This window comes from Eptatretus burgeri, chromosome 6 (genome assembly GCF_056783735.1).
Source record: "Eptatretus burgeri isolate ZD-2024b chromosome 6, Ebu_testis_v1, whole genome shotgun sequence".
NCBI lineage: Eukaryota > Metazoa > Chordata > Myxini > Myxiniformes > Myxinidae > Eptatretus > Eptatretus burgeri.
The window spans coordinates 109,975,246-109,989,051 of record NC_140966.1 but is presented as its reverse complement, the minus strand read 5'-3'; the positions used below and the strand labels follow the sequence as shown (position 1 = coordinate 109,989,051).

Here is a 13,806-nt window from a genome sequence, read left to right as displayed (position 1 = left end):
TATGATTTTAGACTGGCCTTTTTATGATAAAATGGGCACAAAAAACGTACGAACCAACCTACTGGTATATTATTATGTATTGTTGTATTCCATGTTGAACAGGTTGTTGAATTTTTGTATTGTATCAGTGTTTTATGTACCTGCATGTAATTTCTCATTTCACCATATTAAACTCAAACAGTACATGTTGTCTTTTGGGTTTTTTTCAGATCATGGATGCCGAGAAAGCAGATATACACACACCAAACGAGCTCGACTGGAAACAGACTATTCACGCTGTATTATCCGCCAGGGTGTGAGCCTTGAGAATGTGATTACCAAGCCAAAGGATGACAGCATAAATAAACTGCTAAATGTTGGAAACCAAAGAGCAGGATATGGTGAGAACGAGTTTGTGGTTATCGAGGTTCGGCTGCAGGGCACCTCTCGAACAGACCTGAAGGATAACAACATCTTGTGGCACGAAGCGTGTTACGCTAACTGTACAAGTGCATTACACATCAAACGATCAGAAGAGCGTCATAGAAGAGCTGTCACCAATGAAGATACTGGTCTGCTTCGGAAAAGGAAAGGACGGCAAGCAAAGTCACAGCATGGGCCGCCTGCTCAAACAATTTCTGCAGAGAAGACATTCACCAGATCTCGGAAATAATCATTGAAGAGAACTGAATTTTTGCCAGGGATCAAGATTTGTCAAGGATCAACTTCATGGCTGCCGAAGTCATAATGTTGGCAAAAGAATTGCTCACAATGTAGAGACCTCTGGAAATGAACAGTGGCATGTCAACTCTGCTGAGCTGATAGCTCCTTCAGATGCTCTTTTAAGGGACATTCTTTATCATAAAGCTTGCATGACAGAAAATTGGCAGAAGTATCAAGGAAGTGCAAACATTGTCGGTTCCTCATCATCCCCTGCTACATCATCAGAAGAATCTGTAGAACAGACAATAAACTTTGTTGCTGCCGAAATGCAGTTTTACAGTCAGTTGATGAGAGACTAAACCAAGGGGAAATAATTCCCTTTGATGAAGCTGAACAGGACGATGAGAATATGTTGAGAGAGGACGATGGTCAAAACAGAACTTTGGAGAAAGCCGCTCTCAGACATGGTATAAAGCAACACATAGAACAGATGCAGTTCAGTAGACAAAATGATCCGTCAAAACCAAGCCTGATCCATACGGTGAAAATTGGGAATGCTGCCGTTGAAGAGCATTCAATCAAAGATGGAGTTGACGTCATCTTTCAATGTGCTTTGCTTATTCGAAAAGCCACTGAACAATATCAGTCGTGGAAATTTGGTGGATCACTCCTAACAGATGATTCTGATGTAGTTCCAGATGAATTGAGGTTATTGATGAAGTGGATAATACAGGGAAAAGCTGCATCAAGCTCTGATACACATGAAAATACACTCAATAAATCCATCATTCACCTGTCACAGCAAATACTACAGGCCTTCAAGACAAAAAACACAGGCATCATACAAACAAAAGTCTACATCTGTTGACTTTAGATCCCACAATGAAACTCCCACTAGCTGTAGGCATGTCCCTGCACTGCTTTCACAACATTAACAAGAAAATGATAGATGTACTTGCCAATATCAACGCAGGCATTTCATATACCCAAACATTGGATAAAGGAACCCAGATTGCATTAGCTGTTCAATAGAATTCCAATGCTAATGGTGGCGTCTATGTACCTCCCGGTATGAATACTAAAACACCCTTCAGAGTCGTGATTGATAACATAGACGCCCATATTGACACACCTGATGGCAAGGATTCCTTCCATGCTTTGTCAGAATCTATTTTCCAGAAATAATCAAATGATGCCTTGCCAGTAAATGAGCCATTGCCAATGAACAATGTACCACTGACAAAATTGAAAGATGTTCCCAAAACTATTGTGACATTAGAGGATTGTTCTATTGTTGGTAACCCAAACCCCCTTGTGAGCCCACACTATCCAAAGTATGCCATATTCAGCCATGGGCAATCTGTTGCACAAGCCATTGTTCAGGATCTTGCTTGGTTGATTGTCCGCCATTTCAGCCGCAGTTGTGCACAAACTGAACCTGCGCAATGGAGGATGGTGCTTTCCAGATACAAGCCACAAATATAGAGTCCCTCTGTGTACAGCTTTCAAATCTAAGGTTAGTCAAAACCTTAACAACATGCAAGACAAAGTGCATGTCTTACCCTTGATCAATGCTCCTGCAAAAGATTGGAAGACATTGGTAACATCACTCACTCAATTGACAAAAATCAAGGAACTAACCAGAGAGCCAGAAGATGAACAGCCAGTCTGTGTTTGGTTGGACATGGACCTATACAAACATGTGTTGAAGTTGCCATTCCGAGATAAAAAGTATGCTGGTAAATAGGAACCATCTCCTGGACAGTTCCATGTGACAATATGTGCTCTTCGATGTCTGGGTGTCATGGGTGAAGGCAGCGGGCTTGATATAGCATGGGTCGAGGCTGACTTGCACAGCAGTGTTACTGTATTGCAGATCATGATTGACAAACACAAGAGGGCCAATGAGTGTCACGTGATCACTTTGCAGGCTCTGCATGATCTATGGTTGGAGGCTTTCTTCAAAGAATATGGCCAAATTGCTGAAGCCTGAAAGATGACCTAAAGTCCCTAGCTGATGCATGTAACAGTTGACCATTCCGTTCAGGATGAATACTCGCACCTCTTGCAGACCTTGACATCAATGGCTAGTCAAAAATTGGTTGATGACTGATGAATCCAGGTCACAGTATCCAGTGTACCAATGGTTTCGCATGTACATGAGATAAGTTCAACTTCTTTTTACATTCCACCATGGTACCCGTCAGAAAGACTGGAACCTGCATCTCTCTTCTCTTGAAGAATTTGCATTTGGTTCTTTGCCGCCAACAGGCTTGATTATGCACAAAATGTCCCTGAATACATTGCCCGAATGTACGAGTCAGAGGAAACGTACACCCAGATTTGGAATATTTTCAAAGAAAGTGGACTCACTGTTCAAACTGGCAAGATTCCATTCACAGCTATTGGGGTACACCAGGCACAGGAGCACATAGACAAAATTCACAAAGGTTTGGGAGGTTCTTCAGGGATAACCACAAGTCCTGAAGCTCAACTCAGGTATTGCCTTAGCACACCAGAACTTGCCAGACTGTCTTCTCAAACAGAGATCATGTTAAGCCTCAGTGTGGTAGAAAGATCCCTTCACCGATTTCAGCCAGTCGAAATTGGATCGACAAGAAAGGAATATTAGGCACCTCAAAAATGTCATCATCCGAAATAATCCCTTTGATGTGGACGTGTTGCAGAATAAAATGAGAGATAAACTGATCAACATTACAAACAACATGGTAGTTCCTCAGGACATCACCGAGAATATCCTGGATGCAGAAGCTTGAGGAAAGGAAGCATATGAAAAGTTTGTTCATGACATAATAAAAGGACACAGAAATCGATGGGACAAAATGACGAAGGTCAAAGTACAAAAGTGGACATCAGCTGGAAAGGAGATAAGATCAAAACATGGAAAACAATAAATTGTGATGAAGGAATCTGCATCGATGTTGGCTCGCCTTGTTGTCGTATCACGATCTTCCCGTTATGTTTATCTGAAAGAGGTAGTTGGTATGTATGAACTTTCTACAACGAACAATGTACTTATGCCTGCTGGCGGTCTACTACATCCATGCACAGACAAGTAACAACTGGCTCATGAGCTCATTCATCAAATGGATACAGACAGTGACTATTTGCATCCATCCATCTGATGGACAATTAATTAAATATATTTGGACAATTAATGAATGATTTTGGACAATTAAAGAAATATTGTTGTGGAGCCGGGCGTTGTCGGCGAGCACGACCGCTAGGTGGAGCAGTAGAGTCGGCTCCACCGAACACCCGGAATCTAGATCGTGCTTCTCGGAGAACTCCGAAAGGCACATGTCCCTTACAGGACCGTGATTCGCCAATAATTAAGCCGCGTGGAATAGGGTTAAATGCCAACTTCAATATACCTAAGTATCCACGCGGCAAAGCTACCGGGGAATTCACACCCACGGCAGGCCTCGAGCGGAACGAGCCGTTATCATGCTCGAACCGTGCGTAACCCGAGTAGATGGGTACCAAGACCCGTCGGTCCAAATGCACAATTTACCGTTTCCCAATTTCCCAACACGCACCGTGCTAAAGGCGCTGTCACACCTTGACGATTTAGCCACAATGGCAACGTATAAATATACCATCAGAGATGGGGAATCCCCCGCAATTGAAAAATAATTGAAATCAGATAAGTGGTTTTCCATTTATTACAAAAAAAAATTTCAAGATGGCTGCCCCAGTCGGCCATCTTGGATCCGGCCACACCCAAAATCAATAGGGTTCTTCTTTTTAAGGTGGTACATGTGTGACCCAAATTTCAAATCGATATGGCGAAAAAACATGTTTTTCAAGATGGCCGCACCAGTCGGCCATCTTGGATCTGGCCATGCCCAAAATCAATGGGGTTCTTCCTTTTCAGGTGGTACATGTGTGACCCAAATTTCAAATCGAGATGGTGAACAGTTTATGAGTTATCGCACTCACAGCTATAAATGTTGACGCCATAAATGTTGACGCCCAGCCAGCCGGACGGACGGACGGACCACCCCAATCGGCCATCTTGGATCCGGCCACGCCCAAAATCAATAGGGTTCTTCCTTTTCAGGTGGTACATGTGTGACCCAAATTTCAAATCGATATGGCAAACAGTTTATGAGTTAACGCACTCACAGCTATAAATGTTGACGCCGCCCCAGTCAGCCATCTTGGAGCCGGCCACACCCAAAATCAATAGGGTTCCTCCTTTTCAGGTGGTACGTGTGTGACCCAAATTTCAAATCGATATGGCGAACAGTTTATGAGTTATCGCACTCACAGCTATAAATGTTGACGCCCAGCCAGCCAGCCAGCCGGACAGACGACCCGGGTGATAACAATATCCCCCTTCCGCCGCGCGGCAGGCGATAACAATGTATGTAAAACGTTGGCGTACGCTGAAATTTTGATGTTTGTTTTTATCTTGCCAAAACGAAGTTTTTGCAAGATATGTTAGTCAGCTTGTATGTTTTTTTTTGTTGTTTGTTTGTTTGTCTGTAATCACGGATAAAAAATTCTGCATAGCACAGTTATCATTGGAAATTTTTGTAACTTCGCATATCAGAGGCCCATAGAGGTCCCTTTCAGTGCACAAAATTTTGAAGGTCAAGGTCAAAGGTCAAGGTCACTTTGTGGCAAATCATGGGAGTCGACGAAACCCTTATTTTTTGAGTAATTTTGATCGGATCGTCTTCAAACTTCATGGGAATATAGTTCATGGTCTGGCGCTCAGCTGATTAATTTTTGGTGGCGATTGGCCTTGACCTTCATGGTTAGCACCTGAGGTCAAACATATTTGACCCCAAGGTCAAATTTTCAAGTTTTAGGAACCATATCGTGTCGTACCTCAAATTGAACACCTCGATGAGTGCTTTCTAGATATGTCAAGCTTGAGACATTATGACGTCATTTCGTGACGTTATGAGGCAAACGCATATTTTTCATGGTTACTCTGTAGAACGATTCTCATCGGAATCTCTCGTAGGCAGATATTCCTCAAGGAGTCGCTCCTGTTGGATAGCAGCTCTGTTCACCTCAGTGTGACCTTGAAGAAGTCACACGTGGTCACCTTTTGGCAAGATACGGGTCACCCTGCGGGTGACATTGTTTTTTTTATTTTTATTTTTTTTAGTCTATCACGAATTTTAAAATATATTCGGACATTTGCTTTTAAGTTTCGACGTCGACGTGACAATATCCTCAAACAGAAAATATTCACAGAGGAGGAACTAAGAATAAGACATGAGCAAACTGAAGAGGCAATCGGACGTGACGTAACGGCACGTGACGAAATATCGAAAGTTATTGGTGTTTTTTTATTTTTTTTTAAATGCTTCCAATACGCCATTATACGGTAGCTGTAAATTAGAAACACGTTCAGTAAGTTCTGTGGTCGTCCGGAAGACGTCAATCAAATATGTCTACATACGTCAATATGCGTTGGAGGTACGTTACACATAGATTCAAAGCACGTTACTCAGAGGTTAGAAATAAGTTTTGGGTACGCTAAGCATTACCTCGACATGTTTCGACTTATGAGTAACTTACAAGTAACGTGCCTCGACGTGTGTCAACGATCGTGTAACGTGCCTACAACACGTTACTCATAGGTTATAAATAAGTTTCGGGTACGCTAATCATTACCTTGACGTGTTTCGACTTATGAGTAACTTACAAGTAACGTGTGTCGACGTGTGTCAACGATCGCATAACGTGCCTACAACTTATGGCCAGCGTAGCGGAATGTGTGAGTCATACGCTGGCATACGTCGTAAAATTTCAAGCATGCTAAAATTTGAGGACAACCGCAAAGTACAACGATGAAAGCCAGCGTACTACGACGTATGGCAGTGTTTTTCAGCATTCTCTTAAGGTATACAAAACTTACCCACAACGTATTCGACGTGTCCCAGCGTTTTAGACAAATTTTTCATAAGTCGGCATACGCTGGCTAAATCGTCAAGATGTGACAGCGCCTTAAGCCATTGAAAGAAATACAGAAATGAGCTGATACATTCAACAAAAGGGATATTTATTTACAATAGGCAGGGAGGGAACACACAAAGAGCAGAGCTATCACGCCTATAAGAAATGCATATTTTCACACAAGCACTTATACAGTTGCTACTTAAAGACGGGCCCACACACATATATACACACACACACACACACACACACACACACACACACACACACACACACACACACACACACACACACACACACACACACACACACACACACACACACACACACACACACACACACACACACACACACACACACACACACACACACACACAGTCGGGTCTTTATTGAAGGCTTCCAGCTTGAGGACAGGTGAGCTAGAGACCAGAGCCTGTGCTTGGACCTGTCCACCTCGTGTGACCTTCGACGATCCGGCTCGGCAGGACTCGAACCCGCAACACGATGATGATGACCACCACGACCACGACCACCACCCACAGAATCGTCCCCGAGCTCTCAGTCTGGCATCCCATTATATTTCTTTTTCCTCCGGGATGAGCAAATCGCCGTCTGAGGCGCTCTCCACCCTCATTGGATGGGGCGTCGTGGGAAAGTAAATCTCTGTGGCCATTTCAACCCCCATTGGCTGGCATTCCGTGGGAAAGTCGCTCTCTGTGGCCATCTCAACCCCCATTCGCCGGCGTGCCATGGGAAAGTCGCTCTCTGCGGCCATCTCTACCCACATTGGCCGGCGTGCCGTGAGAAAGTCGCTCTCTGTGGCCATCTCTACCCCCATTGGTCGGCATGCTGTGGGAAAGTCACTCTCTGTGGCCATCTCGACCCCCATTGGCCGGCGTGCCGTGAGAAAGTCGCTCTCTGTGGCCATCTCTACCCCCATTGGTCGGCATGCTGTGGGAAAGTCGCTCTCTGTGGCCATCTCTACCTCCATTGGCCGGCGTGCCGTGGGAAAGTCGCTCTCTGTGGCGTGACTGGACAAGGGGCACGCCCCTGCCTTCCCGGGCGGAGTCCCGGTCTGAGGCGATGGAAATCTCCGCCCACGTAGATGGCCGAATGGCGAACGCACATGGGCGATGGCGTCGGTGTGTGAAGTGAAGTGAAGGAGGTTTGTTGTCAACGAAACTCCGCAGCGCACACATGTAATTCCCGTTAGACACAGGTAGGGGGCCCTAACTATAAACACACACTTACCGATATAACTGTTCTATAAGGACCTGAATGTTTATTGCAGTAAGCTTCCAAATTCGTAACAATATATTGAACTGGAAAACATTAATAGTAACTCAATAAATATTGTCCAAATTATTTGTGTGGTTACTGCATAAATAAATGGAATAAACACTAAAAATAACAAACTGGTGGCCACATTGGAGTTATCAATCATGAAAATTACAAGAAAAGTGTTTAATTTGCATTGAAAGACTTTTTAAATACTTATTTCTATCGAACTGGACCAGCTTGGTGTTGGTGCAGTGGTTAGGGCAGCGGCTTGGGATCCAAAAGGTCCCGAGTTCAAGCCCCGTTGGGCCACTGAATTAATACACCAGGGGGTTGACTCAGCCTGTCATCCTTCCGAGGTCGGCAAAATGAGTACCAGTGCACTGGGCCGGTGTATACCCCGGTTAAAATAGGTGTACCAGATCCCTGTGTCGCAAGAGGCGACCAGGGTTACGTCAGGAAGGGCATCCGGTGTAAAACATGTGCCAAATCACTATGCGGATCATACGGATGATCCGCTGTGGCGACCCCTAACGGGAGCAGCCGAAAGAAGAAGAAGAAGAAGATTTCTATCGAACTGGACCATCATCTCTATCATTACAGGAATAATAAAATAAAAGGTGAAATAACTAATTGATGCATGGTGAGTTTCAAATGAAATCCAAGATGGCCACCATACTATGAAAACAACATTGGGGAAAAAAAAAAGGTCAAACACGATTTTCAGATATTTGGGTCACAAACCATCTTAAAAAAAAAAAAACAACAAAACAATTGCATGAGGAAAAATATATTTGAAATTTTCACGAAATGACACAATCGAACAGACGAAGAAGGACACTCGGTAGATTGCATATCTCCACCTGGATTTGAATCTTCACCGAAATCGAATCACTTCTTCCCTGTCACACACACCCATATCTAAACCAAGTTTCCTCCAAATCCGTCCAGAAATTTTGTGAATATCATGCGAAATATCATTTTTGGCCTGATTTCTCAATGGTGAAGAATCACTTTCAAAAATGTCCAGTCTCCAGATCCGGATTTGAATCTTCACCAAAATCTCATCACTTCGTCCTCATCACACATCCAACCTGCCCACCAAATTTCATCAGAATCCATAAACAAATTTTTGAGATATCCTGCACAAAAACAGACAGACAGACAGATAAAAACATAACCTCCATCCCCCTTCGGTGGCAGAGGTAATGGAGGTAATAAAGGTAAAATGCAAAACCAAATCAGTGCAAAACGCAAACAGCTATATAATCAAGAAAACTTCAAAAGAACAAGACCAAAGTTCATGTTCAACCATTTCCTGAAACCAAGTGTTTCTGAAACCTTCACTCGATATGCAATGGAGAAACTCACCTTTTCAGGATTGTGGTAAAGCGGTTTCAGAGAGACAAAGAGTGGGTGGCAGCCTTTACTCAGGTTTTGACGGAGGTATATATCCAACATGGATCTGAAACGGTCTCCTGGAAAGGGGCCATGAATTAAAAAAATAAAATCAATACCAACCCATGACCCGCACAAAAACCAAGCAGAATATTTGCACAGACCACCCAGCAAGCTCAGTCAAACGTCACCATCAGAGCCAAACCAACCTATGATAGCCACGGCTTTAAAATTCCCACATAATAAAGCACTCAAACATTATATTTTGTGTACAGCAAACATTTATAAAGTTCATGGAGAACTTTGTCCAGACAAATAAAGACATACCAACCAGATTGTGAAAGCTGCAGGATCACCCAACCTGAATAGGCTTAGTTAACCTCCGCCATCGAAGATGGACGGAGGTTACTGTTTTCACCAGTCTGTTTGTTTGTTTGTGAACAGTATTACGGAAAAACTCCTGGACGGATTTTGATGAACCTTGATGGGGGGATTAGGTATGGTACAAGGATCATGCCATTAGATTTTGGACTTGGTTCAAAGTCCAATATGGCCACTATGGCGGCCATTTTGAAAAAAATATTATAATTTTTGTTTTTGCATTTCTACATGTTGTAAGTGATTTCCAACCAAAAAAAAAAATTTTGTTAGAGAAAAAAAAAAAACAATTTTGCAACTTTTTTCAAAAAATTTTTGATTTTATTTGAAATATATTTGAATTTTTTGCATTTCTACATGTTTTAAGTGATTTCCAACCCCCCCCCAAAAAAAAATTTTGTTAGAGAAAATTTTTTAGAAATTTTGCAACTTTTTTTTCAAAAAAATTTCGATTTTTTTTTTGGGCATTTCTACATGCGCGTCGATCTAATTTAGTTTATTCAATCGTGGTTCAGTAGAGTCTGATCCGTTTTGACCTACAATGAATAGGATATCAGGTTCACTTAAGTGACCCAGAAGTATTGACGGCGGAGGTTTTGCACTCTACCGAGTGCTCCCCCTCTAGTTGTTTTTGAGTTTGGGTTTTGGGGGAGGGGGTTGCATGTTACGATTACCTCATGTTAGATCAAGAGTAAATCTCTTTTTGCATGTTCACCGTTTTGTGGGTTTTTTTGCACTGCAGTTTGATGGAGTTTTTCTCTCCCATCTTGGCCCCTGCCTCACACCTTTAGAAACCAAGGCTTTTAAGATCATCCCGTGCTGAAGCTGAGTCGATGGGCCTATCACTTCACCATCGCAGACAGGTAGGTGGTCTCTCCGTCTTCTGCCTTTCTGGTAATGCACCCTCTGCTCTTTCCATGCGTTGTACCCTCCCCCCCAACCCCTTTCCCCCAGGTTTTTGCATGAAGCACACAGTCCACCATCAACACCTTTGGGTAAAACTCCCAAACTTCAGGATTACTGCTCACCTCCACTCATTTGTTCCCTTTTTTTCCCCTGCCTGTGAAATCAACTTCCACATTCTCTTCAATCTCATTCTTCTTTGCAAGTCAAGACAGTTGTCCACCACAATTTCCAATCATCCCTCATTCAAAACCATTGTGATTTCTACACCCGGTAATCAACTTCCAACACAGAAGTGGAAGCTCCTTCCCTCTCCCCAATGAAGGGGACACTTGACATATGCCGGTTGATCTGCCAGAACGCCATTATTTCATATTTTAACTTCAAGTGAAAGTACGGCATCTGTGGGCCACCAATACGGGATCAATGAATCAACTGTGTGCAAGTCAACGGGAGTCAAATATCTGTGCAAGGGTTCCTGCCAGCAAAGTGCAAAAGGCTCATTCAAATCCTGTGATAATTATCATATTGAAAGGACAGAAAAAGTGCTTAATGTTAAGATCAGGACCAAACAGAAAAAAAGTCTGAGTGGACTTGTGTATGGGATAACCCATTGTGGCTTTACTCTGACGTTGAGGGGACTGGGGTACAAGAGAAATCATTGTGGATTTACTCTGACGTTGAGGGGACTGGGGTACAGGATAAATCATTGTGGATTTATCAACGTTTCCACGAGGCACCAGGGTGCCGAAGGCTCCAGTTCAATCATGGCTGATGGAACTAATCAAGACGAAGGGATTTATGTCTGTGCAGGTTTTTAATGCCAAAGAGACGGGATTATTTTGGAAGGAGGCCATCTCATACCTTCCTGTCCAAGCAGGGAAGATCTGCTCTGGATCAAGGTGGCTTAGGAGTGTTTATGAGTGCTTAGGAGTGTTTATGGCAATGCAACAGGGGACTTCGTCGTGCTGCCAATGATCCAACAGCTCGCAAGTTCTACATCCACATCTTTCTGACCTCCACCCTCCCCCCATAACAGCATCATCGTTATCATCTCCGAGCTATGTCTTGTGTTTTCTATTTACGGCAGACAGTACGAACAGCACATAACATGTTTACCTCACACATCTCGCCATTTTTGGATAGATTTAAAAGGTAAAAGTCATGTGTTTTTGTTTAATTCACACTGTATTTATTGTATTTACATGTTTATTTCAATGTTAACATGCTTTATATGTACTGTATATATATTTACGTGTACATTTCAATAATAATGTGTTAATTCATGGCTGCCGTCGATCCTCCTCGATATTTTCTCGAAGTCCAGAAACCGACTCCCCCTATTTACATTGGCCTTTGGTTTTCACGACTGTGGTTTTAACTATCGCAGCATTTTCCAGAAATCTAACCCCCATGATATTGGAGGGTTTACTGTATACTAAAATGCCATTGGATATATTCCCAACAAATAATTCACCTTCAAACGCAACGTGCCGACACGTAAGGGAATCTACGTAATGATATTGGGATGTTGACCGAGCGCATGTTACAATAATGCAGTAGAGCAAATGTTGGGGCAATGGGACCAGGGGTAAGGAATTTTATGAAGGAAAAAAATAAATGAATAAAAAAAAATAAATAATCAAATCACACACATCAAATTCTTTTCTTTTTTCCTGACATTTCAAAAACCTGCACCTACTCATTCAACTGCATTTTTTTTTATATATATATATATATATATATATATATATATATATATATATATATATATATATATATATATATACATATATATATATACATATATATACATATATATATATACATATATATATATATATATATATATATATATATATATATATATATATATATATATATATATATATATATCTCTCTCTCAAAAATATTTATGACTATTATAGTACATTTACCCGATGATAATAAATTTACCAAAATCCCTTGCGGTCTGTTCTCTGAAGTATTTTGAAATTCAATGAAAGATTAAATATTGCAGGCCATTTCCAGCTATGGACTCAATGACGAGGTGCAAATACGCCCTTCTCAATTCACCGCATTCCAGCTCCTCTGGTGTACCAGACCCTGGAGCCATGACATAAACCGTCCCTTTTCTCACCGGACACAAAGGACAGAGGCAGACGTTTCGGTGTGAGGGCCCGAGGGAACGCACGCCCAACATCCAGGTAAATCTGTAATCGTTCTTCCACCAAATCTGAAAATAAGTGCACAAGGTCAAAGCAGACCCTCGATTCGCCCTTTAGTCTTACTTCTTAATGAAACAGACTCACAATTTCAGCCGAGAAGACTGTGGTTTAGAAAAATAAAATAAACAAACAAACAAATAACCCATCATGTTACAAACAAAAGTTTTGGCACAAGACCACCATAAAGAACTGTTTTCTGTTTTGTCGGACAAGGGTTTAATGCAAGGGGAGGCTTTTCATTTGAAGACAGCAATACACTTCATTAATACAGAGATTACTGCTCATGGAAGATATGTATGACAGTGTAGGGTTTACAGGACACCATTGTGATAGGACACATGAGAGACAAAGGAAACTTAGCAGATAGACCTGTTTAGAGGGTGGGTATAGCTGGCAAGAACAAAGGAGATCACAGGCAAATGTGGGTGACAAAATGGCTCAGGATGTACAAAAGGATCGATTCTGAGCAATTGCACAGGTGAAGGTGATCATAAAAGCTGACACTTCGGAAAGGGAAGAGCTTCATTTTTTGGATTTTTAAATTTATGTTAAAGAATAGTTTGGACATGCACAGACATGGATTAAACAAGAGATACAACAGCAAAGTACCATATTATTCGGCCAACAAGTCGATTTGAAGCAAAAGTCAAATTAACCAGTTTCCCCATTTTTATTTCCTTCATTCCTCGATGTGTATTTGGAGTATAAGACAAAGCAAAATCAACCAAGGTAATGAGCAAGACTGTCGTTCAGAACAATAGAAGTGTTAATTCCTCCCTGACACTCAACACATCCATACGTACTTCCAGGGTAATGAATATTAATGAGCTGTTTTGTGCATATTATTTGAATTACCATGTGGAACGATCTTACAGATACATGAGGAATGTAAAGAGTTTTTCAACACGTTTGCTATCATACAGATGTACATTAGTTAAGAAAAGAGTGAGAATTGCTTTGCAATACATGTCCCCTTCCGATGTGATATTTCTAAATTCAAAAAGGGCACAACTCTGAAAAATTGACAAAACACTGGGAA

General features: G+C 41.9%; 1 protein-coding gene across 2 annotated transcripts in view; it reads right to left on the bottom strand.

The window, feature by feature from the left end:
* LOC147025594 (N-alpha-acetyltransferase 16, NatA auxiliary subunit-like) overlaps positions 1–13,806 on the bottom strand; it is a 120,253-nt gene that overhangs the window by 33,177 nt on the left and 73,270 nt on the right. For both annotated transcript variants that reach the window (XM_085886710.1, XM_085886711.1), the window contains 2 exons: positions 12,680–12,775; positions 9,232–9,338 (listed from right to left, as the gene is read on the bottom strand). In XM_085886710.1, the coding sequence (XP_085742836.1) occupies positions 9,232–9,338; positions 12,680–12,775 (203 nt within the window). The remainder of the gene's footprint in view (positions 1–9,231; positions 9,339–12,679; positions 12,776–13,806) is intronic.